Source organism: Rattus norvegicus, chromosome 4, assembly GCF_021556685.1.
Source record: "Rattus norvegicus strain SHRSP/BbbUtx chromosome 4, alternate assembly SHRSP_T2T, whole genome shotgun sequence".
Classification (NCBI taxonomy): domain Eukaryota; kingdom Metazoa; phylum Chordata; class Mammalia; order Rodentia; family Muridae; genus Rattus; species Rattus norvegicus.
Genome location: NC_141537.1, coordinates 120339468 through 120367340, shown reverse-complemented (window position 1 = coordinate 120367340; position 27873 = coordinate 120339468). Strand labels below are relative to the sequence as shown.

Below are 27873 nucleotides of genomic sequence, written 5' to 3'. Positions count from 1 at the left end.
GTCCGGGCCTTGTCAAGCCCGGCCAACCGGCAGGAGAAGCGAGCTCCTGGGGCGGGGCTGCGGGCACTTCCCCAATCGCGACGGGCCAGGGGCGGGCCGGGCCGCGGGCGGCCCAATGAGGCACGTCGCCGCCGCGGGCCTGTCAAGGGACGGGGCCGGGGGCGGGCGGCGGCGAGTCGGGATAAACACTCGGCGGTGGCGGCTGGGCTCCGGGCTCCGTGCTGTCCCATCGCTGCCCCTTCTGGCTGGCCAGCGCGGCAGCTCCTCGGTGTTCCCGGCCGGCCGCCCGCGGGCACGGAGAGGCAGCCCGCCGGGTGCAGGATGGCGACAGCCGTCGGGATGAACATCCAGCTGCTGCTGGAGGCGGCCGACTACCTGGAGCGGCGGGAGAGAGGTGCACGGCGGGCTGCGGGCAGGGCGGGCGGCCGCTGGGGTGGTTGGGGCGCGGGCCGGCCGCGAGCGCCAACCCCCGGGCCCGCGCCCCAAAAGCCGAGCGCGGGGGGCGGCGAGCAGCTGGAACCTTCCACACCTGCTCCGAACCGAGGGCGTCCACGCCAGGAAAGAGCAGGCATTGTTCTCAGAATTCCGCCTGCCTGCGCCCGCCCGGTGTCCCGGACTCCGGCAGACAGACGGACGCGGGGACAGGGTGTCAGATGCTCTGGGCCCAGTTATTAATGGGACCCCTCGGTTTTCTAGAAGCTGAACATGGGTATGCCTCCATGTTGCCATACAGTAGCAAGGACAGAGATGCCTTCAAACGGAGAAACAAGCCCAAGAAGAACAGCACCAGTAGCAGGTAACTGTTCAATATTCTCCTTCTCTGTAGCGAACACGAGATGAAGGCTGATTGTTAGTTACTTACAGGATTCTAGCCCTATAGATACATTGAAGGTTCAGTAATGAGCACATGGTGCCAAGCAGCCCTTTTTAAGTTGAGAAAACTGAGGAGAAAAGCAGGAATATCTTACCTTTCATTGTGACTTTTAAAAGCAAAATTAATTCTACATTTTACCCTCTGAACAAAGCAGAACTCTGTAGAAGCTCCAAGAGGGGCTGGCAGCAGGGTCATTACTTTTGTCTGCCTTAAAGCAACAAGAGTTTCCACGTTTCCTTTAACTCAAAACGCTGCATGTTATCAGTTGATTTTGCTTGTGATAGAGACTCTATAAATGAAGTATCTGGCCTGACACAGGTGGTAGAAATTTATATTTAATGTGTACATTAAATGTAGTAGTTTGTCTGATAACCCAATTGTGACCTCTCTTCCTGATGGCTGAGCAGAGTGATTGAGGTTAGAACCCACTTCTGTAAGAAGATGCATGTTACATTAAGATGTCAGCAAGGTGCAGCCTTTTCTTTTTAGCCTCACAGATTTACCTTATAGTCCTCAAGAGCTGTGAATTTCACCACAGTGTTTAGTTAATGGCTGAGAATTCACAGTCCCTGATCCACAGTAGCATTTCATCTCTGCTACTGTCCTTGTGTCCCCCTCTTTGCTCATAAAATACTCGTTGTAGCTAGGGATGGTGGTGCCCATCTTTAATCTCAACTCTCAGGAACACTCAGAGACAGGTGGATCTCTGTGAGTTGGAGGCCAGCTTGGTCTACCTAGGGAATTCCATATGAGCCAAGGCTACACCGTGAGACCCTGTCTCAGAAAACAAAAACAACACTGCTAACGAGCTGCTAGGAGTCTGTGTATCTAGGGCCATTTGACTAAGTCTTTCATGCCTATCAACTAAAATAATTGACATTTCATCAGTTTAGAATCCTAGTCCCTCCCCCTCATGAATAACTTCCCACAAGCACTATATGTATAGCCTCTGTGGCTTAATACAGACCACTAAACCCCAGGAAGTTCCCACTCAACGCCTGAAATTGACCCACCTTGTCCTTGGTTCACCCCGTACCTAGTCCTTAGTGTTGGGATCACAGAATTGAGCAGCACACTTGGCCACGCTCCTGACTAAGGCACCGGAAGGGTGGACCTGACCTGGTAATTACCTGGTGGGTTTTCCTTGTCCTCTCATCTAGCATATCCTGGTAGTGGTAGTCAGCAACACTGTACACGGACACTGCAGCCTTGAAGGAGCATAAGCACACTAACGTGAGTCAGACAGGGGGCATCAGAAAAGGTTCTGCTGCCTTTGTAACTGTGTTGTTTGCACACAGAAGGACTTCAAAGGCTTGGTGTGTTGTCTGTTGTCTCTGTACTACTGTATCCTCTTTTGCCATTATTATAACCACTCCTTAAAGAGACTGTAGTTCCTGAGTTTTGGCAAAGCTGCAAACTCTTCTCTTCAAGGCTTGCTTTCCATTCTTAGAGACTAGGCTGTCGAAGCTGCTCATGTCCTTCCCTACCAGTGAACGGGTGTGATACAGTCAGTGGTCGAAGGGTCCCTCAGGTTCAGGATTAAAGTTTGGGCAGGTAGTTTGATATAGGTATGATTCCTTCCATGGCTGTTGGCACATCCCTCACCTGAGGAGGAGAGTGGCATCAGAGAGTGTCTGCGTGTCAGTCACAGCCTTCTGCCCAGAGCTATGAGAACGTAAATGTGAAGTGAGAAGGCCAGGGAGACACTCCTACTTCACTGAACTCTTGGAAAAGTAACGTGTTCATATTCAGGTTAAAGTATTATGTTCTTTGCTTGTGGAGTCTGAGGGAATACTTTGCTTTGAACAAGAAAAAAATAAGATTCACCCATGATATCGAACTTCTTAGGAACGGAAATGCAGTGTGTTTTAAAACTGCTTGGGAAGAAAGAGAAAGAGAAAGGAAGAAAAGGGTGGTGGATGTCAGTTGCTTTGGGATCATCCAGATAACTGCATTACAAAGGGATCTTTCTTTCGGTTTTTAAGATCACTTAGCTATCATTTAGAATTGAAATTGCGACCTTTGTTTTTCTTGGTTTTGTGTGCTATTGTTTTTAAAGAAAATCTCAGGGCACAAGCTGCACCCCAGTGATAGAGTGCTTGTCTAGCATGTGCAAGGCCTTGGATTTAATCCCCACATTAAAGAAAGGAAAAAAAGGCAAAAGTCTTACATGGTTACCCCCAGACTCTTGGGTGCCAATGATCTTCCTGCCTCAGCTTCTTAAGTAATTGGAACTGTGTATACATGTCTCTGCCTGTGCTATTTTCTAGAAGTATATTTTGTTAATGTGAGTAAAACAGGCTCTGCCACTGATGTGAAAGAGGAAGTCGGGCACTTGGCCACTGCGCTCTTTTATAAGGAGTGCCTGTGAAGTGACCTAACATGTGGAGCCCTTTTTGACGTGCTGCATTAGACTGAGTTATCATTTTATAGTGTTTGCTGCTATAGGGTACAATTGACCTTATTGGCCATCCAGGATTCCCGAGTCCTCAGCGATTGCATGGAAAATGGTTTGACCCAGGAAGGTATCTGTGCATTCTTCCAGGCCTTACTTAAACCTCAGTGCTCACCTGGGGGCGGCTGCTGCTTATCAATGGCTCAGTTTCACCCAAGTCTCAAAAGCGCACTTCACTTACACTGTTAGATGGCTGTCCCCTTTTAAAAGGCACCACAGGTTCAACACTCCTTAAGTAATCAACAAAGCCTGTCATTTCTAAAACTTGAGTTAAAAATTGGAAGAGTTATGCTTCCTATAGGATTCGTAGATGAAATTTGTTTCAGGGGCTCGTATTGTTTAAATATAGATACAAATTGTCAGTTTGTCTGTAGCTCTTCAAAGAGTGGAAAAGTTGCTGTAGGAGTGCCCGGGTGCTTTTCCTCCTCCCAGCCTTCCACATCAGGGTGGTGCTCCTCTGTAGTTAAACAGGGAAGTCTTTTTTTTTCTTTTTAAGATTTATTTATTTATTATATATGATACACTGTTGCTCTCTTAGGATACACCAGATCTCATTACAGATAGTTGTGAGCCACCATGTGGTTGCTGGGAATTGAACTCAGGACCTCTGGAAGAGCAGTCAGTACTCTTAACCACTGAGCCATCTCTCCAGCCCAACAGGAAAGTCTTAACCACCTTAATTTATTAAAAACAAAACAAAAACTGTCAGACTTTGAACTTAGAATGTCCGGTTAAAGGTAAAATACCACGTGTTGAAAACCACGTTTTTTATTTGTCCCTGCCATTCCCTGAAGGATGTAAACCAGAAGACTGACGGAGAGCCTAGTGAACCAGCCAACAACTGGTTTGGAGGTCCTAGAGACAAAACGTAAAGCCAGCACTGTTTCCTCATGTGTAACAGAGAGTAATCTCCCAGGGCCTTATAGAAGAAAAGGTTGCCTTGATTACATTTTTACTTGTGTGTGTGTGGGTGGGTGCACACGAGCCATGGCCTGCCTCCCTGTGGATGTCAGAGGACAACTTTCAGGAGCTGGTTCTCTCCCTCCACCAGTGGGTTCTGGGTATCAAACTCAGGTCATCAGGCTTTGTGGTAAGCACCTTTATCTGCTGAGCCTTCTCACCAACCCCTAGAAGAGAAGTTTCAGTGCTGGGCTAGAAATTTCTTGTTTGAAGACAGCCCTCTGCCCCCACACAGGCCCAAACTATCCCTGATCTATGCTGTGAGTAAACGTGGCTATGGCCATTGCTGCCATATATAGCTGAACACTTGTCATGTCCACCATAAGGCTTTACCTCCTGGGTCACAGAATTCACAACCAGAGCCAGTTAGATTCCAGAGAATTCAGATTGGTACTTTTCCAAAACAGCTTCCTCACTGATGCCTGGTCATGGAGAAGCTGCTCTTAGATGTAGAAGGAATCCTGTTGACTTCCATAATTATGGAAACCTGTCCATGAAGTCCAAGGCAAGGCCTGGTCATTAGGATCATCTATGAACACTAATGCCTTTCATCTGAACCTTGCCAGTCACGTTTATAGCTGTTCCCTCATTGATCCTTGCTTCTTTACTAGATTATTAGCAACTATTTGTATTCCTATTTAACAGAGGGGTTAACCAAGGACAAGATAGTACACTTATTTCATCTACAGTACCAGAGAGGACAAAGCTGGACTTTTTTCATCTCAACTCCTGCTTTTACAGACTGCTGCCTTTGTGTTGAATTTGCAAACCCCTGCTTTACTTCACTGCTGCGAGGCAGCAGCATCTTTCTGGAGGTTGTGCCTGAGGCATTTATTTCAGGGAATTGAATTGGGAGGGATTTATTTTACCACTTAAATAGGGGGTTGTAATCAGACATCATGTGTTAGTATATGCTGCCCCTAGGAGGTAGGATGGGGGTATGTTGCCACCCCCATGACTTTACAGATAACCTAAAGAAAGCTTCATGAGGTTATGCAACTGCAGTGTACATCACACTGTACAAGTGTGTGTTGTAAGTGACCCTCTTCCTCTTTACAAAGGAAGGCTGCATGCCTCTTAATAAGTCACTGGAGTTCCTTGAACTATATTTTTTGTTTATTTTATCTTTTAACAAGTATGAGTGTTTTGCATGCATGTATGTCATGTGCATCTTGTCTATAGCTGGTGCCCACAGAGCTCAGAAGAGAGGGTCAGATCTCCTGAGAACTGGAGTTACAGACAGTTGTGAGCTGCTATGTAGGTAATAGGAATAGAACCCTGGTTCTCTGAATGAACACCAAATGCTCTTAATCACTGAGCCATCTCGCCAGCCCTTGAGCTGTATTTTAGACACTTAAATTATCTGACTCCCAGGGAATCCCTATCCCCCATCCCCTAATCCCACCCCTGCTTATCTACCTTCTCCTACCAACTTTGTAGAAAAAAAGTTAAAATGGAGTTCAGGGAGATAGCTCTGTAGGAAATGTGCTAACAGTACAATCGTAAGTCTCCAACATTTATATAAAACTCAGACGTGTGAGCTCACATCTCTGACCTCAGCACAGAGGCTATAGAAACACAAGTCTCTCTGATCACAAGTCTAACCAAACAGAGCTTGAGGTTCACTGAAAAGTCTCTGTCTCAGAAAGTAAGGTAGAAAACATCTGCATGCTCATGCATGCCCGTGTACACACACACACACACACACACACACACACACACACACACACACACACGCTCACATGGAAGTCTACGTCTCCTGGAACCCACTATATAGACCAGTCTGGCCTTGAACTCACAAAACTCCACCTGCCTCTGTCTCCGAGTGCTAGGATTAAAGGTGAGAGCCCAGCTAGAAATCATGGTGTAAAACAAGAATAATTGATTTTTTTTGAAAGACAAAACCAATCTTATTTTCTTACATCTCTTTCAGATCAACTCACAATGAGATGGAGAAGAACAGGTGAGCAGGGGGACCCTGGAGGAGGTGCTCTGGGAGTCTGGGGGGAACTTGGAGGAGGTGCTCTGAGAGTTTCACCCATATTTCTCGTCACATTTTCAATCCTCCCAAACCCACCCCTGTTCTCAATGGAGAGACCCCTGAGTTAGGAGCTCACTCAGACGGGCTAACCGGTAGTGCCCATGCACCATCACTGGGCAGATGAAGCACTTGCTTCCCCTCCCCAATCCACTCCTAGAGAATACCTTCGGAGGACTCCTGCAGACAGTGAGGTGTGCACATTTGGGCTCTCTCTGCAGCCCTGCCTTAGTTACGTGTATGTGAGTATGTGCAGTGTGTGTGCACATGGATATGCACCTGCAGTTACCCTGTGGATGGGAGTCTGTTCAGGCAGCTGTGCATATGGAAAGTAGGGTGCTGTCTGTGGCTGGAGGGGCCTGCCACCTGTGCCTCACCTTGCCGCAGCACAGCTGACTCTCCTGAACTGCTGCTGCTCATGACGTAAGCCTTTAGTTTCCAGATCAAGCTGCCTGTTCTTCAGTGACAGTGCCAAGTAGTGCTCAGCTCTGTTGCACTCTAGACTCACTGGCAAAACTTTTAATTATTTCTTTAAATATCTTAGATGTATTATACAGATATCCGTGTGTTTTCTGGGGCAAAGAGCTGATGTTTATTTCTACTGAGTCTGTAAAATAAAATGCTAGTGGGAAAAATTTAAATGTACAAAGGTAAATCAAATGCAGCAGAGTCCTGTGTGTCCCACTCTGCCTCCTTATGGGCAGCACTGTGCCATGTTCCTGCACTCCAGTCATAGCTACCCTTCTCCTTCTCCGTGAAGGGTTCAAAGCTAAGTCCTCAGCTCTAGTAAAGATTTTTTTTTTTTTTTTGGTTTTTGGTTTTTTGAAACAGGGTTTCTCTGTGTAGTCCTGGCTGCCCTGGAACTTGTTCTGTAGACCAGGCTGACCTTGAACTTACATAGATCTGCCTGCTTCTGCAGATACTCCAGAGGTATTAAAGGCATATGCAACTACAGCCAGGCAGTAAAGACTTCTTTAAAGGAAAAAGAAACCAAAAAGCAAACAACTCAGGTCTCTACGATGCTATAATTCTTTGAGGAGCTTTAAAACAAAGAGTATCCCAGCCCTTGTGGCGACTCAGACCTAATAGCTTGGCTAAGGCTCTGCACTAGAATTCTTTTTTTTTTTTTTTTTTTTTTTTTTATTGGAAATGTATTTTTTTTTTTTTTTTATTAACTTGAGTATTTCTTATATACATTTCGAGTGTTATTCCCTTTCCCGGTTTCCGGGCAAACATCCCCCTCCCCCCTCCCCTTCCTTATGGGTGTTCCCCTCCCAACCCTCCCACCATTGCCGCCCTCCCCCCATAGACTAGTTCACTGGGGGTTCAGTCTTAGCAGGACCCAGGGCTTCCCCTTCCACTGGTGCTCTTACTAGGATATTCATTGCTACCTATGGGGTCAGAGTCCAGGGTCAGTCCATGTATAGTCTTTAGGTAGTGGCTTAGTCCCTGGAAGCTCTGGTTGCTTGGCATTGTTGTACTTTTGGGGTCTCGAGCCCCTTCAAGCTCTTCCAGTTCTTTCTCTGATTCCTTCAATAGGGGACCTATTCTCAGTTCAGTGGTTTGCTGCTGGCATTCGCCTCTGTATTTGCTGTATTCTGGCTGTGTCTCTCAGGAGCGATCTACATCCGGCTCCTGTCGGTCTGCACTTCTTTGCTTCATCCATCTAGTCCAATTGGGTGGCTGTATATGTATGGGCCAAATGTGGGACAGGCTCTGTGCACTAGAATTCTTCAGAAGCTCCCCAGTGACTCTCACATGGGGGGAGACCATGGAACCGCTTCATTCTGTCCCCTGAGCGTCCATCCACTTGAGGTGCGGGCCACCCACTGGGACAGTGGTCTTGCTTCCCTCAAACCCTCCTAAAGGACCCCGACCCTGAAGATCCAGTCGGAGTTGTGTTTTGAGTTTCAGCCAAGAAAAGACAGGCCAGACCTTTACCAGGCAGGCAGGAACTGGGAAGAAAATCAAACCGACAGCTCTGTTGCCTTGCGGAACTCGGTGTGAGTGTGACATTGTGTGGGCCTTCTCACCTGCTCATTGCTTCGTGGCTGTGGCTGTTCTAAGTCAGAGCAACCTTTATGCTTTCAGGGTTCACACCAGTAACTAGGAACTCAGAATGCTCTTTGGATAAAAGATGATGGCTGTGGGCTCCCTTCTTCATCCATAGTCTCCTTGTGTCTGCCTCAAGTTCTTCCAGGCCTTTAGGTAGGCCTCTGTTTGCATTATTCAGTCCCAGCCCTTTAGGCCAGGGCTTCATGCTGGAGTGCTTGCCTGGCGTGCACAGCCTTGGGATCCATCCCAGCTCTGCAAAGGAAAAACAGACTGCATCCTTCCAGCAAAGACTCCCCACTCTTGACTACTTTATTCCTTTTCCCTCTGTGAGAGTGCTACAGAGTGTGTGTGTGTGTGTGTGTGTGTGTGTGTGTGTGTGTGTGTGTGTGTGTGTGTGTGGTGTGCGCTCGCACAATTAGTTTTTGCTTGCTATGGTCCAAGACCTGAGCCCTGTGTTGGATACTAGACAGATTTACACTTGGATATGAAACCAGCCAGACCCATGCCACAGAAGTGACAAATCTAACAAGAAAGACTCAGAAAACACCTTGTTAGTCCATAAAGGGCTGCTGCTGTGGTCCACGAGGGCCATGGAGACAGAGTCCCAGAAGGTGACTTGAAGTCATCCCTGGCGGCATAGACCACAGACTGCTCCCATCTGCCCTTTGTCTTACTTGAGGTGGGGAGTCGTTTCTACTTTCTTGCTTCCTGTTCTTTTCGGAATTGGGTCTTGCAGAGTCCTAACAAGTCTTTGCCTCATTTAAGAGTATGTGGTCTGAAAGGGAAGGAAGTAAGGCCTCCATCGCTTAATTTAGCCAAACCTTGCTTACTTCAGTCCAGGGGAAGAGGATACCATTTTTTTTTGGGGGGGGGGGTTCCGGCTCCCTTGTTAACATTTAACAAATGATTTAAGAAATTCTTGAGTTGGGGTTCAACTCTTATAGCTACTTGGCTTTGGTAGCTGACTCTTTAGAAGAAAAACCACCCTGCTGGCCCCTAGTACATTTGAGCCTTTTCTTTCCTTATTTTGAGACAGAGTTACATACATCCCAGGCTGGCTTCACACTTCCTGTATGGCCCAGGATGACCTTGAATTTTGCTCCTCCTGCTGGGGCGCTGAGATTACAGGAGTGCACTGCCACACCCAGTTTATGCCACGCTGGGCTCTAACCCAGCAATCACCCGACTTGAGTTAAACATTCCCCACTCCACATAGCCACATATAAAAAGATTGTGAGGGCTCTCAAAATAAAAGCAACCCAAAAAGAAATTCTAAAGTGGGTTTTCCCCACTTTGGTATTGCAGAGGTGAATGTGCTTGGGTTTTGGTGGCACCTTAGACATTTAGAACGAGCCTTAACCCCAGGTTGGGACACAACAGTTAAATACCTGGTGTCTACAAGAAGAAAGCAAGATGTGTAGAGCGGAGGCAGTGTTTGTTGAGCATCTACAGCTCCACAGGTTCGAGGACAGGCATAAGCAGCACATCTGCCATGTGACTGTTCAGGTCATCAATTTACCTTCAGGAAACCAGTGTGCTCACCGATGGCTGTTGCCCTGTGTGTGTTAGATCCCTTGGAACTGGAGTGAGACAGTTGTGCTGAGGTACCACATAAATGCTGGAACTGAACTGGGTCCTCTTAGAGGAGCAGCCAGTCTCCACCACTGAGCCTTCTCTCCAGTCCCCATGGCCACGTTTTTTTTGTTTTGTTTTTTTTTTGTTGTTGTTGTTTTTTTTGTTTTTTTTTTCTTTTTTCTTTTTTTCAGAGCTAGGAACCGAACTCAGGGCCTTGCACATGCTAGGCAAGCGCTCTACCACTGAGCTAAATCCCCAAACCCCCACGGTTTTTTTTTAACACAATTTTTCTTTTCCTTTTTTGATACAGAGCTTCCTGTAGCCCAAGTTGTCCTAAGATTCGCTATATAGCCCAGACTGGCCTTGAACTTGTGTGTCTTCCTACTTCAGCCTCTGTGTATCGGGACTTTGGTTACCTGTCAATCAGTCCTCTAATTCCTCATCTCCCAAATTCTTAAGATTTCAAAAGTTGTAACTGTGTAATTCCAGTAAAATTACCTTTAAGAGTATATACTAAGCCAGCATTTACAAGGCAAAGACAAGCAGATATCTGAGTTTGAAGCCGGCCTGGTCTGCAGAGTGAGTCACAGGACGTATGCTAATATGCTAAGCTATAGGTCTTGCCATCCAGGACTTGGTGTGTTTCTTAGTTTACTTAGACCTCTTTTCTGTCTCTAAGCAAATTTGCAGCAGTCCTCCATAAGGCTTACACATTTCTTGCAAAAAGTGTGCAGGGCTTGTGCAGTTTTGGATGCTGTTGGTTCCTGTCGTTAACGGCTTGATGATCTTTGGAACACAGGAATCCTTTCCATCTCTTGTTGCATGCCATGTGTTGGTTCTGCTCTCACTTGTCTGGGAACTACTTTGGGGTGAGAGCATTTCAAGAAGCTCTGTGGTCATGGAGATGCTGACCCATAGCCATGGTGAACAGGTCGGGAGTCAGTGCTCTAGCTTCTTCAGTAGCAGACATCCATGTTTTCTGGGATGGTACAGGTGTGGGATTTGCCAGAGTCAGTATCTTCTAACCTTGTGACTAAAGATTTTTGTGTGCTCTGTGGAATTTCCAGCCTTGGTCTGTGCTATATTTTCATTTGTCCAAAAGGATTTCAGTAGTGCCTGGCCTGGCATGAGAAACCTTTCTAGTAGTTTCCCTAGAGAATGTTCCTAGAACTGTTTTCCTGGGTTTCTGACTTTTCAAATGGCCAGAGTCTTTCTATCAAAAGGGTCAGGCATGGAGTGTATAGGACCAGAGCGTGGTGTACACTGAGCCTGGGTGTGGTGTGCACCGGGCCTGGGTGTGGTGTGCACCGGGCCTGGGTGTAGTGTGCACAGGGCCTGGGTGTAGTGTGCATTGGACCTGGGTGTGGTGTGCACAGGGCCTGGGTGTAGTGTGCATTGGACCTGGGTGTAGTGTGCACAGGGCCTGGGTGTAGTGTGCACCGGGCCTGGGTGTGGTGTGCACAGGGCCTGGGTGTGGTGTGCATTGGACCTGGGTGTGGTGTGCACAGGGCCTGGGTGTGGTGTGCACAGGGCCTGGGTGTGGTGTGCACAGGGCCTGGGTGTAGTGTGCACCGGGCCTGGGTGTGGTGTGCACAGGGCCTGGGTGTAGTGTGCATTGGACCTGGGTGTGGTGTGCACAGGGCCTGGGTGTGGTGTGCACAGGGCCTGGGTGTAGTGTGCACAGGGCCTGGGTGTAGTGTGCATTGGACCTGGGTATAGTGGCACTGGACCTGGGAGTGGTATACACTGGGCCATTCTCACTACTTCTGTATACTCTTTACCACATTCAGAGAAGCCATCCATCTACCACAGGCATTGGCTTTGGCTTTGCTGGCAGTATGCTCAAGTCCAGGGCCACTAGAACCATCTTCCACACTTAACCTATGGAGTGAGTGCCATCTGCCTTTGGAGGCCATGGGAAGAGACCCATGTTGTTTGCTTATCCAACTTCCAGCCCCCCTGCCTGGGGCCCTGAGGGCACCTCTGACTTCATTGCAGAATTAGTAGTTACAGTGTGGGATAAACCTAGCAGGTACTTATTAGGATATATTTTATATTAAAATCAGACCCTGGAAAGGAAACACTAAGGGGGCACAACTACATATTTTTTATTTTAGTTAACAATCCATGTCTTCTGCATGGAGATGAGGCATGATTGTTTCTGTGCCACTGGGTATGTTTGCCGCCTCAGTCTCTGTAAGATTTGTCCACCTGGTGCTGAGGGCTCCTCCAGGGCGTCAGTAGAATCAGTGATACACTACCGCATCTGATCACGACATCACTGTAGAAGAAAAGGAGAAAAGTAATACCTTCCCCTAAAGCATGACTTCCAGTCTTCTGTTTAATTCACAGGCTTTGTTCTCAACATAAAACCAGTTGAGACCTTTACTCACTCTCAAGGAGGCTTTGATTTCTTGGTAAGACTTGGTTCTTCTGACCTCACACTGTACAGCTTGTGTATGCCTAGTGATCCTGAAGGGGTCTGTACTATTTAAGTAAGCCTGTGCACACACCATGGTAGGAGAGAAAATACTGAAGGCCCACCCTCTCCTTTTTGGATAGAAATCACAGGCACCTTCTAATGGAAAAAAGCCAGTGCTAAGCAAGATAGAGCTCATCATGCTTTACTGAAGGAAGGCCAGGCTCTCCTGGACAGGCACAGTATGGCCTCAGGGCCAGTGCTTGAGAAGTAGAAGACTTGGTGTCTTTTATTTTTAGTAGTGAACTAGGCAAGTTGAAAGTTCAGTGTGAGTATATGTGACCAGGCAGAGAGGAAAGCAGCTTATCAGAGGCTGCATGCAGGGAGCTCTCTGGGGCCTGTGTGTGAGGAAGAGGGCAAAGGGAACCCATTCAGGAGCACTGGGTAGGGACTCGCTCTTTTCCAGCATCGCCCCATACCCAGGAGGAAAGAAGCTCTGCAGTCCCTGAGAAACTCGTATCAGGATAAAGGGTGGAAGAGTCAAGCATTTGCAAATGGTGTCCACGCCTTGCTCAGATGTCTGTCCCTTGACCAGCAAGTGCTCCAAATGTTGTACGGTTCATATTTAAAAGTTAGACCCCCAAAAGAGAAAGGTATCAACAAGCACGCAGGAGCTTGGCATCTTCTAAGTCTAGAAGCTCAGGGTTGGCACTGGAGTCTGGAGCTCCTGCCTGCAGAGTTGGTCTTCACACTGCGGTTGTTCCCGGATCACCAACGTGCGAGGAACCGCTTGCCCTAGGCTCGTTTCTCTTCCACTTGGCAATTTGGTTTCTCATCCTTCACACCTGAGGAAAGTTGAGCAAAACTAACTCCACCACAGCATGTGAACATGTCTTACTTTTAGACCTTTAATCTGTTGGGTTTGCTTTGATGGTGACCTCCCCACTCCCAGGCCAGGTCCTACATACTCATCCCAGGATCTGCAACGCTGTCTTTTGTGTGCTAAACTCAGCTCTTGTCTGAGCATCTGTTCTGCTCTTGATGTGTGTGCTGCGATGCCAGTGCTGTCTTTAATCACCACAGCTTCTAACGGTTCAGTATCTGTGCAAGCGCACTCCTCTTTTTCCAAAATGCTGGCCGTCTCACACACGTATTCTTCTAGATGAGGTTCAGGCGAGTTTTCCAACATTAAAGAAAACTGTTGGGATTTCGTTTTTGTGGACTTGTATTAAATTTGAAGACTGCTGGCATTCTTGCTTTGAGGGGTCATCGCCAGGAATGTGCAGATTTTTTTCCATTCACTCAGATTTTCCTGTCCTTCAGCAGTATTTGATAGTTTTCTTCCCAAGTTGTTTTAATTTCACTCCTAACTCTGGAACCGTTTCTCTTGCTGTGGGAGGGAGGCGTTGTAAGCTCTGCACGTGTGTGTGACTGTGCATCGGGGTCTGAGTCCACCTTTGCCTTGGGGGTGGGGGGTGGCTTCAGAATGCCAAAGCGCCTGTAGCCGGGAAAGTGAGGCACATGCCTCCCTCCTGACCTGGATCCTGCTGCCACATGAGACACATGACCTCAGAGGGACTTCATTACCCTCACTAGCTTAAAAATGCTTTGTTCATAGTTTCCTTCCACATAGGCGATATCTGTATTTCCACAGAAGGCTTAGCTTGTTTACTAGATGTTTCAAGGACAGATGTCCATTCTCTCTGAGTGTTTTATCGGCCACCCCTGCCTGGTGAGGACCGTGAGCTTGCTGTGGCTTGAGAAGAGACTGAAGCAGTGTTGTTCCTATCTGCTACCCTTGTGTAAAGATACAATGTATCAGACCCTCTGCTCCTGTACCACAGAGGCTAGCTAGGGTAGGCTCTGTCTCACCTTCTGCAGATAAGGAAACTGAGGCCATGGACCTAGGAAGCTGTTCAAAGTCACATGGGAAGTAAGTGGCCTAACAACCTCCACCCTGCCCCACTACGCTAATGTTGAACTGTTTGGCAATTGAGTGGTAAAAGTAATTTAAAAAAAAAAAGAGCTGGGGGTTTGCTGACGGAGAGGAGTGGGGTTGATATGTGTGGACTACCAGTTCCAGACCACTCATGACCTCGGACACCATGGCTGCAGTGCACGTGGAAGCATGACTTCTGCAGCAGCTGCTGTAGACCCAAGCCTTAGATGTGCCAGTGACAGCACTCCTCTGGAAGAGGGGCCTGCAGGGTTCAAGTGTATTACCTAGGTTCAAGGCAGTGTGGCACTGCTAGACACAGGCTGAAAGGGCAGCAGGAGCCAGCGCTTGGCACCACTTTCTCCTACTGGAACAGGAGCTAAAGGCCACTCTTGATAACAGAAGACAGTCTAATGTGGCAGTAAGATGGACCAGGGGGACAGTGACAGGTATGACCACATCACAGGAGGACAGTGTGACAGACTTGTCCCCTGTAGTCTTTTCCAATAATGAGCAGACCAATAAATATCTCTATATAATGTAAAAAGTCTGCAGACTTTAGAGAGGTTAACCAGTGCAAGTCAGTCAAGTTACTAGTTGTATTTTTTTCATATTTTTCCTTTTTAGATTTTTTTTTTAAAATATTAAGTGCCTATGTGTGGGTGTGTGCATGTAAGTGCATTTGCCTGTGGAGATCGGAGTCATCGGATTCTTCTGGTTGTAAGTTGCCCAACATGGGTGCTGAGAACCAAATCCAGGTTCTCTGGAAGAGCAGCAGTGCTCTGAGCCACTGAGCTGGCCCCAGCCCTCACATCTCTTTAGTATTAATTTTCTAGTATGTGAGTTGGCCAGTTTCACATGTTCATGTGTGTGGATTGTTTCTTGCTTCTGCTCTTGTGGTATTTTGATGCATATAGCTTTGCTCCTCCTGACCCCAATGCTACTGAGTCTTTGTTGCGGGCTCTTCCGCGGGGCAGGACTTCGCAGCCAGCATCCAGGTCTTTCCATTTGCCAGCTCAGGATGATGTGCTCACTGAGCTCAGAGGCCCTCAGCGCTGAATGAGATCCAAGCCACATTTCCCAGTGCTGCCCCAGGAGGCCCTGCCCTGTTTCCCCTCGGAGGCGCTCAATCTAGCTGGCCGTGTGTGGGAATGGGCGTTGTCCAAGGCTGAAAAACTCTGTGTAGATGTGAGGAGATGGACTCTGTCTTCAGGAAGCTTAAAGTCCACTGGAACAGCTGACGCAGTCGTCCATGCACAGTGAAAGAGGTGGCTGCAGCCCTGCTCCCCACACAGCTTGAGTGAAGGGTTGAGAGACCCGACACCGAGTCCTGTAGGGAAGGAAGCCCAGAAAAGAGGATTCCCTGTGGCTCAGGAAGGCTTTAAGGAGGTGGTCGATCTACACAGGAGCTCTCAGAGTTGCCCTGGGATCTCTTCCATCCTGGAGCGAAAACCAAACCTAGGTTTTAGTGAAGTGTGAACGTCCAAAGTTGTGGGGATTCCTATGCTTCTGGTCATGCTGTGGCCCTCATTAACCTCTGTCCAGCACACTTAAGATCCAAGAGTGGTCCTCCCAGCCACATTTATTAGCATTGCCTGTGATAAACTTGTCCCATATGTGAAAGAATATATTTGTGAGAATAAAGGAGATTTTGTACAGTCAAAAAACCCAAACTTAAAACCAAGAATTTTTCACTACAAATGCTCCCTGCTGCCTGCCTTCTCTTCCTGAAGACTCATGTCCACAGAAGCACACAGCGTGTGTGTGTGTGTGTGTGTGTGTGTGTGTGTGTGTGTGTGTATCCTCAGTGAACAATTCCAAACTTGTAAATTCTGTGCATAGCAATGATATAAATTCAATGACTTAGAAAGAGAAATGCAAGTTGAGGACTTTCCTCAGGGAAAGTCATCTTCTGATTTAGGAGAACCTCACTTTAAAAAGTACCTAACAGAGCAGATTTTATTTATACCTATGTCCCCAGAATTACAAACGGAATCAACCTAGAAGCCCCGAGTTCTGCTTCTTACTGGCTTCCAGCACAGGTGCCGAACCTCCCACACTGGCTCCATCCTTGGCAGCGCCGGGCAGTCATACACTTCAGAACCTGTGGTGAGAGTCTCAAGTGCTGCTATGGTCCTGTTTTCGCAGGCGTGCTCACCTCCGCCTGTGCCTAGAGAAGCTGAAGGGGCTGGTACCGCTGGGCCCCGAGTCAAGCCGACACACCACCCTGAGTTTGCTGACAAAAGCCAAATTGCACATAAAGGTAAGTGCCTTGACCTGCTGCCCCACCCTTTCTGGCCTGGCAAGGGTGTCTCAGCTGCATAAGGGGCAGGTGATAGTGTAGCTCCAGGATGGTCTCTGGGCTCCTCCCACCTGCCTCCCAAAACCCAGTTAAAGGGTCCAGTCAGAAATTCAGGCCCTGGTGCCTCTAGCCACTGGTATCCCCACCACCAGGACCTAAGCATTTTACAGCCTGACCTGCCCCACACGCACACACACACACACACACACACACACACACACACACACACACACACACACACTCTCTCGTCTGCTGTACCCTGGGAAGCAAACCCATCTCGTTGAGTTATTTAAATGCTTTGGGGACTTGGGACAAACTGTCACCAGGTCTCTCCTGCCCTTGCAGCTGTATGGCAGGGTATGCTACCCACTGCAGCCCTCTCCATTCCTGTCTTGTGTTCTAGAGACAGGGCCATCATACCTGTCCTTCTGTCTGTGGTACCTTGCTCCCACTTCTTTATGGCTAGCCTTTCCTCAGGCTGCAGATCTCTGCACAGGCTCCCAGTGCCAGAAGGTTCTGCTGCCCTTTCCTTTCATGGGATCCCTGACGTACTGACTGACAGGGTCTACATCTATCAGTGTCCTGTGTGGTTGGTGGCTGGGCGTTTCCAGGATCCTACTGTAGCTCCATGTGGGAACCAGGTCTTCGTGAGTACATGTGTCCCAAGCACCTCTGGATGTCTCTTTGTTCTGTCTCTCTGTGCACCACCGAGTCAGAGCCAGCACCACCATTCAGCTATAGCTTGGTGAGACAAATACCAGTTTACTAACGGTTAGCAGCCTGCATACAGACAGCCCTGGGAGAGCCTCAGTTGGAAGCAAAACAGCTACAATTAAACACCCTTATTAATTATCTGCCGAATATGAGGAACTGGGGGCAGATTTGTAATAAGTTATCTGTAGAATTGCACTTCCAGATGCTTCTGGACAGTTCCAAGTCAGGACTTTAAAATGGCTCTGATCTCCTGCTAACAGCAGAAGTTAATTGGGGTTTTCGTGGCATGAGAATTCGCTTTCTTTTTTTTTTTTTTTTTTGAGAATTCGCTTTCTAATCAGGACTGTACTGGGGTAAACCTCTTTTAAACAGAAGTGCTTTGTAGCTCATGTACCATGTGGTTTTCCAGTTCTGAGAGGCGGTCACATGGTTGGTGCGAATATGAAGACCAGGTCAGGGATCTGTTGTATTTAACTTAGCAGGTCTAAGGTGGGAGATTCAAACTGTCACATTCTCCCTGCATCTCCATGATGCCAGCCCCACAGCTCATGGCTGCTGACATTAGACAGAGCCCAAGGTAACTGGCCAGCCAACCTCTGCTCTAGGAGAGATGCTTGACAAGGGACACGACACCGGCCTCCCAGGAGTACATAGCACACTTTCCTGCTGTCGGGGCAGGTACAGGCTCTTTGTATAGAACACCCATTGACTCCAACAACCACCCCTTTGACTTGCAGAAACTTGAAGATTGTGACAGGAAAGCTGTCCACCAAATAGACCAGCTTCAGCGGGAGCAGCGGCACCTGAAGCGGCGGCTGGAGAAGCTGGGTGCTGAGAGGACTCGGATGGACAGCGTGGGCTCTGTGGTGTCTTCAGAGCGCTCCGACTCTGACAGGGGTGAGTCTCAACTACCAGAGGGGCTTCAGGCAACAGAGCCAACCCCAGAGCAGATACGATAGGGCTCATAGGGGCTGTTGAGATGGCTCAGGGGGTAAAGGGACCTGCAACTAAGCCCAGGTTGGAACCTGGGAGTAATGGTGGAAGAGAAAACCAGCTCCTGAATGTTTCTCTCTGACCTCCACCTGTGCGCATACACAGCAAATAAAAATACAGTGGAAGCCATAAATAGACAGGCTTAGGCCTTCGGGGGTCTGAGCACAGGACTGGTGTAGCCTCGCCTCTACAAGAGTTAGGTAGCAGTGCCCAAGGAGGGATGAGGAAACTCTGAGATATGCTGAGGGCTGTGTCTCATCCTGCAGAAGAGCTGGACGTGGACGTGGACGTGGACGTGGATGTGGATGTGGATGTGGACGTGGAGAGCACAGACTACCTCAATGGGGACCTGGGCTGGAGCAGCAGCGTGAGTGACTCGGACGAGCGGGGCAGCATGCAGAGCCTGGGCAGTGATGAGGGCTACTCCAGTGCCAGTGTCAAAAGAGCCAAGCTCCAGGACGGCCACAAGGCAGGTCCCGGGCTATAGGAGAGGGCCCAGCCGTCTCTCCACCTCACCTGGTTAGGTAGTGTACCAGACCTGTCCAGATGCCCTTGCACGCAAACCTCATGTACCACCTTGACCAATATCAGCTCTGTCCACTTTGCAGAAAGCACATAGGGTTGTGGTCTTGAGTGTGATCAGTAGCTTCTCTGTCCATACATGTCGACGCCGAGAGACTGTACATCCCAGTCAGTTCAAAGCACCCAAGAGTCCTTAGCCCAAGCGAATCTCACCTCTCAGCCGCCCCCGTGCACTGTCCTGCAGCTGACGAGGTCTCCTTAGTTTTCTGACTCCCGATGGTACTCGCCCAGGAGAGAAGTACAAGCTTTGTCTGGTACATAGGAAACCGCAGCAAACAACTTCTCAAAGGGAACTCAGTCTCACGAACCCCACAGGAAGCTTTGGAAGCCAAACCGAAGAGCACTGAGAGGCCAGGAGCCCCTCCAGCCCTGCCTCGGCCCAGCCGCGTGCGGTGCTGCGGCCCTGCTTAAGAGCAGGCACTCGGCAGCTCAGGAGAACCGTGTGCCCTGTGTGCTGCTCTGGGGCCTAGCCATGTGCCCGAGTCTGCTGATGCTCCTTGTCTCTGGAACATTGTCCTACCTCAGAGATAGATGAGATCTCCATCGTCCACGTAACGGAAGTGACTGCTTCTTCATCCCCATGGTCCCCTCCACCCGCATCCCTGTCGAATTCCTAGCAATAACTGAGTTTTGGCACTGGCTGAGCTGGTAGCCACTGTCTGTGAGAGAAAGAGGCCACATTTCTTCTCTGTGGCAAGTGAACAGGAGGGTCTCCATGTCACCAGAACCTTCCTGCTAAGGTAGTTTTGAACACCCTAGAAGTTTCCTTCTGGAGACTTCCAGGTCTACAGCTTAAAAGGATGATTTTTCCCCCCTTGTGGCATTTTTATTTAAGGTAAACCAGAGCACACACGTATGTAAATAAGACACACAACACCTATAAATACTATTTATTCATTTTATATAAACTAACGTAATGCAATATAAATTCCTATGACTGCTTTTATAGATGTTCTAGAAACTTTGTACGTAGCTGTCTACAAAATTCATTCCCCTGAATATTTTCGCATTCGGATTTTGAGGTTTTCACACTCTGGTGAGTCTTTTTCACGAAGTCTGAACCATCTGTAAATTCCTCGCTCTGCGGCTGAGCCTGTGTCACCAGGTAATGGGACACTCCTGAGACTCACGGTGTCACCTAAGGGCTCCACAGCTGACTCGGCAGCACGCAACTACACAGTCACACTCCCCCTCCTCAAGTCCAAACACGCCTCGGCAGAGAGAGCGGTCCCAGCCCCACAAGGTCACCATGGACGCCATGTGCTCCTTGATGGCCCCAAAGTCCTGTTTCAGATTTTTCGTTTTTTCTTTTCACTTGTTGGAGTGTTTTCCAAATACCAGCTGGAGATTAGCACAGAAGCACAGCTTGGATTGGATGCCATTAGCATTTGCAGAACCCTTTCCAGAGTCTGACAGGGCTGGTGTTCCGTCCCCTTGGATCCCTACCTGCTAGACCTCGAGGGCATCGTATCTGTTCACTGCACCCAAGGCCATCGGAAAGTCAGGACCACGGGAGAGGCTGTGGGCTGCACAGGGGGAGGGAACAAAACTTGTACACATATTTATTTCACTTAGAAGGTATCTGAAAGATGCCATCATTCCCTGTGTTTTCATTGTTGCACCTTTGAGTTAAACTGCTTTTTTTTTTTTTTTGGTTGAAATATGAAGTGTACTGTCCCAACATAAAACAGTGATTATTTGACTTTTGCCCTGTTTGTCTGGTCCTTGCATAGATGTGTGGTAGATCTCTGTATTTTTAGAGCACTTGACAGGCTAACTGCCAAGGTCAGACCTGACTTTGGAAGTTGGACTGAGTCACTGTGGTAGGTAGGCTTTTCTCTGACCAAAACTGTCGCTTTTAGGGACCTACAGGCTTTACCCAGGGCAGCTAATTCCCATCTAGTCTCTCCTTCACTCAACACCAGCATGTCTGCCAAGACTTAGACTCCAGAGTGGTTTTTGTTTTCTTAAGCAAAATGAAAAGCCTTTCTATGAAAGTTGTTAGGGGGTGAGGAAGACACAGGTATGAAGCCCAGCCGTTGAGACTGACAGGATGAGAAGTGTGTCAGCAAAGCACGTGCTCATTTCTATGTGAAAGTTCCTTCTGACGCCCAGCAGCACTGTCACGGGACAAGCGGGAACACAGGAGCTTGCTGTCAACTCCATTCCGTGCCACAAGGAAACATTCGCATCGAACAGAAAACACCACCCTGGCTTTGGACGCCTGCCCAGCACCCAGCAGGTTTTGATTTGGGTTTCTTCTGCTAACCAGGTATCTTGAAACCGGTAGCAACTACCAGTGTCTCTGCCCTTGAAGAACTGGTGCTGGTTTGGTGAGGCCATCAGGGGTCATGAAAGGACCAAGATTTTCCCTCTTGACCCAAAGCTAGAATGTCTCCAGCTGGGATCCCTGGGTTGGGCAGGCCCAACCTTACCGTGGCGGCTGGAACAGGTTTATTGTTTGTTTTTAAAGTAGCATTTTCATTCACCCCTGCTGTGTTCCTGTGGCACTTCTCCCCATCCTTGATGTGGCCAAGAGTGTTTGGGGTCTAAGATCACAGGAGATGGCATATGATACTCAAAACCTTCTAGCAATATCTGGGGACTTGACGATGAGTTTCGTGGACTTTCTCCCTCTTGCCTTCTTCTCCCTGTCCCTTCGAGAGAAAACTTATATTTTTGAAGAGCATATATAGACACATTAAGGTTTTATACCATGCTGTATTGGCAGGAATACCACTTTTATTGTGGTCTGTAATGTATCACCCACATCCTGCTGTCTCTTTCCTGGCTACAGTGTTTTGTCTCCCGCTTTACCATCCCTGTGTGTCCTGCCATTTTTCTGTGTCTCTCTGGCATTTCAATGGCTGCTCCTCCTGACTCAGTGCTTTCTGGGAGAGGACAGCCCAGCACCGTTTGCTGTGTGCTGGCCTCTCTCATGCTGTGTGCACAGAGCGCTGTAGTCTGCAGCATGTTTTGTTTTCCAAGATCCTGGGTTGAGGTGGTGTGAAATGTGATCCATCAATACTTGTAATGCTTTTCTTTAACTGTGGTCTTCTAAAAGAAAGGATTGACTGGCACCATTAGGTTCTGCTCGTGGATGGCCAAAGAAATTAAGTGTTTAGCCTATCTCAAAATCAAATGGTGAGAATCAGGGAGGCGATCTGTGCTGAGAAGTATCTGGATTTCTTCCTCTGAGTTCTTACTCTGTCTAGGAGGACAGTGGGTTGAAGAGGGCATTCTGCATTTTAGCTTTGATCTAAAAGCCAAGCTTGCCTCAACTGCTGTCCCTAGAATTGGTGCTCTGTCATGTTGCTGCGAGTGGCTAGTTTGGGGGACCCTCTTTCTAAGGGTGACAGCCTCCACAGGAGAGCCACAGGTGAAGAGTGGGAAGCGTGTTTCCAGATGTTTCTTTATGTAAATATGGTGCCAATGTGAACCACTTCTGAGACTGTGGAGAACGGTGCTTTGGGGGGGAGGGGCTGCAGTTAGCACATGTGTTTTTAGAAGCCATCATGATTTAGAGACTCCTTGCTGTGTGTACAGTTATGTGTCCGTCCATTAACAAATAAATTATTTCATTATTAAACATTGGTCTTCCTGTGTCCCACTTCTCCACGAGAAGGGCTGAGTTGATGAAATTTCTTGTTTCTTTTAATTTCATAACAAGTTCACTCTGGGATTCTGTGATGATGACTTTGAAAATGTGGCCATTCAGCACTCACTCTTCCCCTGCCCCACCTCTGTCCCTCTTTCTTCCTCTTCTCTCTGTCCTCTCCCCTCTCTGGTATTTTGAGAGATATATCCCCAGCTGCCCTTAGATTTGCCAAGTAGTCCAGAATAGGGAGGGCTGGAGAGATGGCTCAGTGGTTAGGAGCTCTGATCCTCTTCCAAAGGACCCAGGTCCAATTCCCAGCATCCACATGGTGACTTATAATCATCTATAACCTCACTTCCAGAGCATCCAACATCCTCTTCTGGCCTCAGTGGACACCAGGCATATATGTGCCAAGCAGACAGAACACCCATACGCATTAAAATAATTAGAAAAAAAAGAACGACCTTGGATTCCTGATCCCCTGGCCTCCACCTCCCAAGTGCTGGAGTGACAGACGTGTGTCACCACACCCAGTTCAGTGAGTCATTTGTTAGAGTTGATCATAGTTCAGTTCCTTGGCACTGCCAGAGCACCCAGGTTCCCTCCCACCTGCCATTCCGTGCTGTGCTTTCTGTAAGCATCTGGTGAGCTGGGCACTGTGCTGAGGCCACAGAGCCAAGAACTAGGAAAGCACCTGGGAGATGAGAGCTAGCCTGAGACAGTGGTGCCCACTGAGCCAGGAGCTTCACTTAGGAAGAGTCTCTCTACTGGGCTGGGCACCATGGAGAACCATGGGAAAAACTAATGGCTTGGCTAGCCACAGAAAGAAAAGGCACTCAGTTTACAATGGCAATCTTTCTTTAAACAAACAAGCATTTATTGCCAGGTGTGGTGGTACATATTTTTGATCCCAGCACCCTGGAGGCAGGTGGATCCCTCTGAGCTTTCTAGGTTAGCCTGGTCTACACAGACAGCAAGGATACATAGAGAGACCCTGTCTCTAGCAAATTCCTTCATTTGTTCTGTATGTATGTGTGCCCAGCATGCACATGGAGGTCAGAGGATGCCTTACAGGAGTTGGTTCTCTCCTGTCATGTGGGTCCTGGATCAACGTCAGGTCATCAGGCTTTGAGGCAAGCTACTTTAGTAAATTGTCTTGCTGACCTGCAATGTTCCACTGAGGGTAACACCTCTTGGTAATTTACATTCCTCACATAAACACAGCAGACCTCTGGGCCCGGTTCTGTCCTACAGCTGAAGGCATGACTTGGAGCCTAGCCCTCAGTCGATGCCCTGCTACGGCCCCTGACCTTGAGCCCGACTCCTCCCGCTGAGTCCTTTCTCCCTCAGTGGCACCTGTTCAGGATCCTGGGTGAGGAAAACAGGTCTTCCCCTACCCACCCACTCCACCCTCCCCTTGTCTCTCCATTCCTTTTTTCTCTTGTAATCCTGGGGATAGAACTTGATCTGCACACAGACTAGGCAGGCACTCTGCCTCCAAGGATATCTCCAGCCAGCACTTAAGAGAGTTTTTATTTTGTTTTTGATTTTTGTCTTTCCTTTTAGCCTCACTCTGTGCTCAGGTAGGCCCCCGAGAAACTGGGATCGATAGGTGTTCAACACCTCACCCAGTTTGACCTTTAACTTCTTATTCTTTAAAAAAAAAAAAAAAAAAAAAGCACCAAAAAATTTAGAAAGGTATTTAGGGTTCCCCAGAAGCCTCTAGAACAAGCAAGAAAGGGAGTTTCCTGCTATTTCTCCTTTGGGAGGTTGGCCTAGAGTGTGAATTCTACAAAAATTACAACCTTGACTGTCACTCTAGGACCACCTCTGATCAGTCTTCTGCATTGAACACAGCACCCTCAAAAGTGGGCTTACTGAAACCCAGGAGAGGACTCTGAGAGCTGGAGATGGCTGAGGAGCAAGGTTCACCCCAAACATCCCCCCAACATCAAGACACATGCACCAGTGTGTGCCGCTCTTCAAGGGCGCTCAGCCAATCAAGCACTCAAAGCCCATCTAGGGAGGAGGGTGCTGCCCCTCTCCCCATTCTACAGATAAAAAGACCTGGGTGAGAGAGACATCTGCCCCCACGTGCACAGCAAGGTGACAATGAGAGGAAGCGTAACATGTCTCCCGCCTGCTCTGTCTGGGTCCACTGTCAGCAAGTCCTCAGCAGAGCATCTGTCCTCACTGGCTTTCAGCAAGGAAGCTGTTCTCTCTCTAAGGTTCCTACAAATGAAGCAGAGAACCCAGAAATCCCCAGGAGCTGGTGTTGCCCTCCATGAAAGCTTGGTCTGAGAAGACCCTACCAGGGCCGCTGGCACTGGAAACCCATGGCAGGGGAACACATACCAATTCAAGCCAGCTCTACCTCAGCTTCCACAGCCTTGGAGTCACCATTTGCAAGCGCTACCTTGGTCTATTCTAAGATATCGCTGTGGCCCTTCTGAGGAAGGCTCTGGAAGGCTGACCCCTGTCTCCATTGCTCCGGAAGCTGAGAGTTCACAGTGGGCTCTCCCAGAGTGAACAGGTGCCGATCCACACTGCCCACACACAGTTCTGGTTATCATTGGGGAAACCGAGGCAGACGACTAGCTGACTTTAAAGGAGCAGTATGAACAAAGCCAAGAGAAAGGAAGCCTGAGATACTGGCCACATCAACTTTGCCCCTCAGGGAAAACAAGAGAGCCAGACTGATAGACTGATGGACGCCTCCCCAGAGCAGGTGAATCCAGGGTCTCTGGCAGAGAGAGACCGGGGACCAAGTGGTCCCTGGACTGACCAATCCAAAGGGTCTAAAAGGCCAGAGCCAGTGCAGAAACTAAGGCCTCCCCAGAGCTTACAGAAATGGATTCGATGGGTGTATGACTTCCCATTGCACAGAGGGAAGGGTGACAACAAAGACTGAGCTGTCAGGGACACTAGGAAGGGACAGGAGGAAGGTAGGGTGCTATCCCAGGCTGAACAGCACAGGAAGGTCACCCCAGCCACACACATGGGCCAAGGCAGATGGGAGTCTAACATGTGCAGGCTGGAAAGCCCATGTGTGTGAAGGCAGGACACTGAGGAACCGTCACCTCACCTCCATGGTAGTCCCATGTGGTGCACTGAATCGAGCCAATCTGACCTCAGGGACAATACAATCAGGCAGGCCAAGCCATGGAGAGATTCTCAGGACCCACATCTCAGACATAAGAACCAGGTCTAATATGACAGTCAGGTGCACAGACTTCCAGACCCCAAGACCAGCTCTGCCTTCCCCACTGGGGCAAGGCAGGAGCCTTGAGTGCTGGCCTCTTCTGTAATGTGGGGGTAATAAGGGGCTCTTTTCAGACACTGGGGTTATGCAAGCTGAAGTAGGTCATGGCCTCACCTCTGTGCCTCCACATAGACAATACCATGACCCCGACCAAGGAGAATCTGAGTGTGGCCACACATGCCACTTCAGGTTTGGGGGTATGTTGCTTTCATTTGAGGTGCTAGAGAACTTAGCCTGGAGCATATGCTGAGCAAATGCTCTCCCACAAAGCTACCCCCAGCCCACTTGAATTTTCAGAAATGAGCTATGTCAAACCTTGGTGAGAAATAGAATGTAGGGGAAATTACATGGTGTGTGTGTGTGTGTGTGTGTGTGTGTGTGTGTGTGTGTGTGTGTGTGTGTGTGTTGGAGGGAGGGGTGTTCAAATCCACCACTGTGACTGCTATTTAGGTGGCAGTGGGCAGAAGGAAGTTAAACTGAAGAGGAGTAGACGAGAGGGTGACTGGGGGACAAAGTGAGCACTGGCTGTGGGGAGGGGAACAGTGTCAGTCTCACCTCTGAGACTCAGAGAGGCAAAGGAAGTCTCTCTCCACTAGAAGCCAGGCAGTGTAGCACACTGGTGGTAAGGAAAGGGTGGGGTGAGGACAAAGGCCTTCTCAGAAGCCCACTGTAGGTGGCCCCAGATTGGAGGACTGTGCCAGCGGGGGCCCTGTCTCGCCCTGTCTCACGGAACGCCTACCCCTGTAGGCTGCATCTCTAGGTGGCTGGACTCTCAGGAAGTCTCTCGCGCCCAGATATGTGCAGCTGCAGGGGCCCGAGATGAAGCCAGACTGAAGGTCGTAGCCAAGTCAAGTGCAAACGGAAGGAGCATCATGGGACCTAGGGGAAGCAGCTATGGAAACACCAGCTAGACAGGGAGGGCCTGAGGAAGGAAAGGAAGGTGCTTTTCCGTACCTGCGTTCAGGTTCCTCAGTGTTGGGGCAGAACTCAGTGTAGAAATGCTGGAGCCTCCCTGAAGAAAAGGTTTATGTTATCAAAGAAACTGACTCAGGAAACAGATCTTTCTCCTGTTTTGGCTTTGGCTGCCCAGAAGCCGAGGATCAGATCCACACCTCTTCTTTAAGAATTGTCTGGGGGCTGGGGATTTAGCTCAGTGGTAGAGCGCTTACCTAGGAAGCGCAAGGCCCTGGGTTCAGTCCCCAGCTCCGAAAAAAAGAACCAAAAAAAAAAAAAAAAAAGAATTGTCTGAGTCCCTGTGATGTGAATATTTTCCCTTGATCTTTTCTCTAAAGTTGGCTTTTTATTTTGAATTTTTCCCATTTTAATATATGCATTTTTAAAATGTATTTTTAGTTAGTTTTTTGAAGACAAAGTGTCATTATATAGTCTTAGAATTCAGTATATATACCTGGTTGCTCTCCAACTCACAGAGAGCTGCCTGTCTCTGCTTCCTGAATGCTGGGATTAAAGGCTCCACTGGCTTAATAATATGTAATCTTTGAAGTTTTAGATCTTCTCTTGTGGAGAGCAAGAACCCCAATGTCACGTAGGATCTCTGTGTCAAGGAGAACACTGCGGTCTCTTTTTCTACTCAGCTGAAGACTATGAAGGATAATTTGACTCAGTCAGGATCACGTGTCTGCCAGGCACAAGGGAGGCCTTTTGTTGTTTGTCTCAGTGTGGTAGGGAGCTTTCCTGGAAAAGAAGTGCTCTGGTTCAGCTGTAGGGCTCGGGGCTCCTGAAGGGTGGGATTCCCATAGAGAACAGGAATGTGGCCAAGTTAACCAAGCGGGCAGAGCCACTTGTCAGAAGCAAAGGGGAACCACCCCTGGCCCCACCCCAGGAGCTGCAGGATTTCTCACTGGACTCTGCTGTTAGAACTGTAAGGAAGTCACTTACGTGTGGTGACATACACCTGTAACCCCAGCACTTGGGTGGGGAGGCTGGAGGGTCAGGAGTTAAGGCCAGCCTCAGCTACATTGGAAGTTTAAGGCAAACTTGGGCTGCACATCTTAAAAAGTGAAGGAGGAGAAGGCAGTGCCAACACGTCTTAACATCACCTGTGAGGCAGACGTCTTCAGGAAGGTGCACAAGTGGGGTCCTGCTCCAG

The 27873-nt window shown here is 48.7% G+C and overlaps 1 protein-coding gene across 2 annotated transcripts; it reads left to right on the top strand.

Moving 5' to 3' along the window:
* The first annotated feature begins 173 nt into the window (after positions 1-173).
* On the top strand, positions 174-22492 carry Mxd1 (max dimerization protein 1). 2 transcript variants are annotated; one of them, XR_015685646.1, is made up of 6 exons: positions 174-394; positions 697-796; positions 6223-6252; positions 16294-16575; positions 18066-18225; positions 18588-22492. XR_015685646.1 is itself a non-coding variant. In NM_001100749.1 (6 exon segments), coding segments are annotated over 6 exon segments (699 nt in total). In that variant the 5' UTR covers positions 189-321; the 3' UTR covers positions 18809-20610.
* The last annotated feature ends 5381 nt before the right edge of the window (positions 22493-27873 follow it).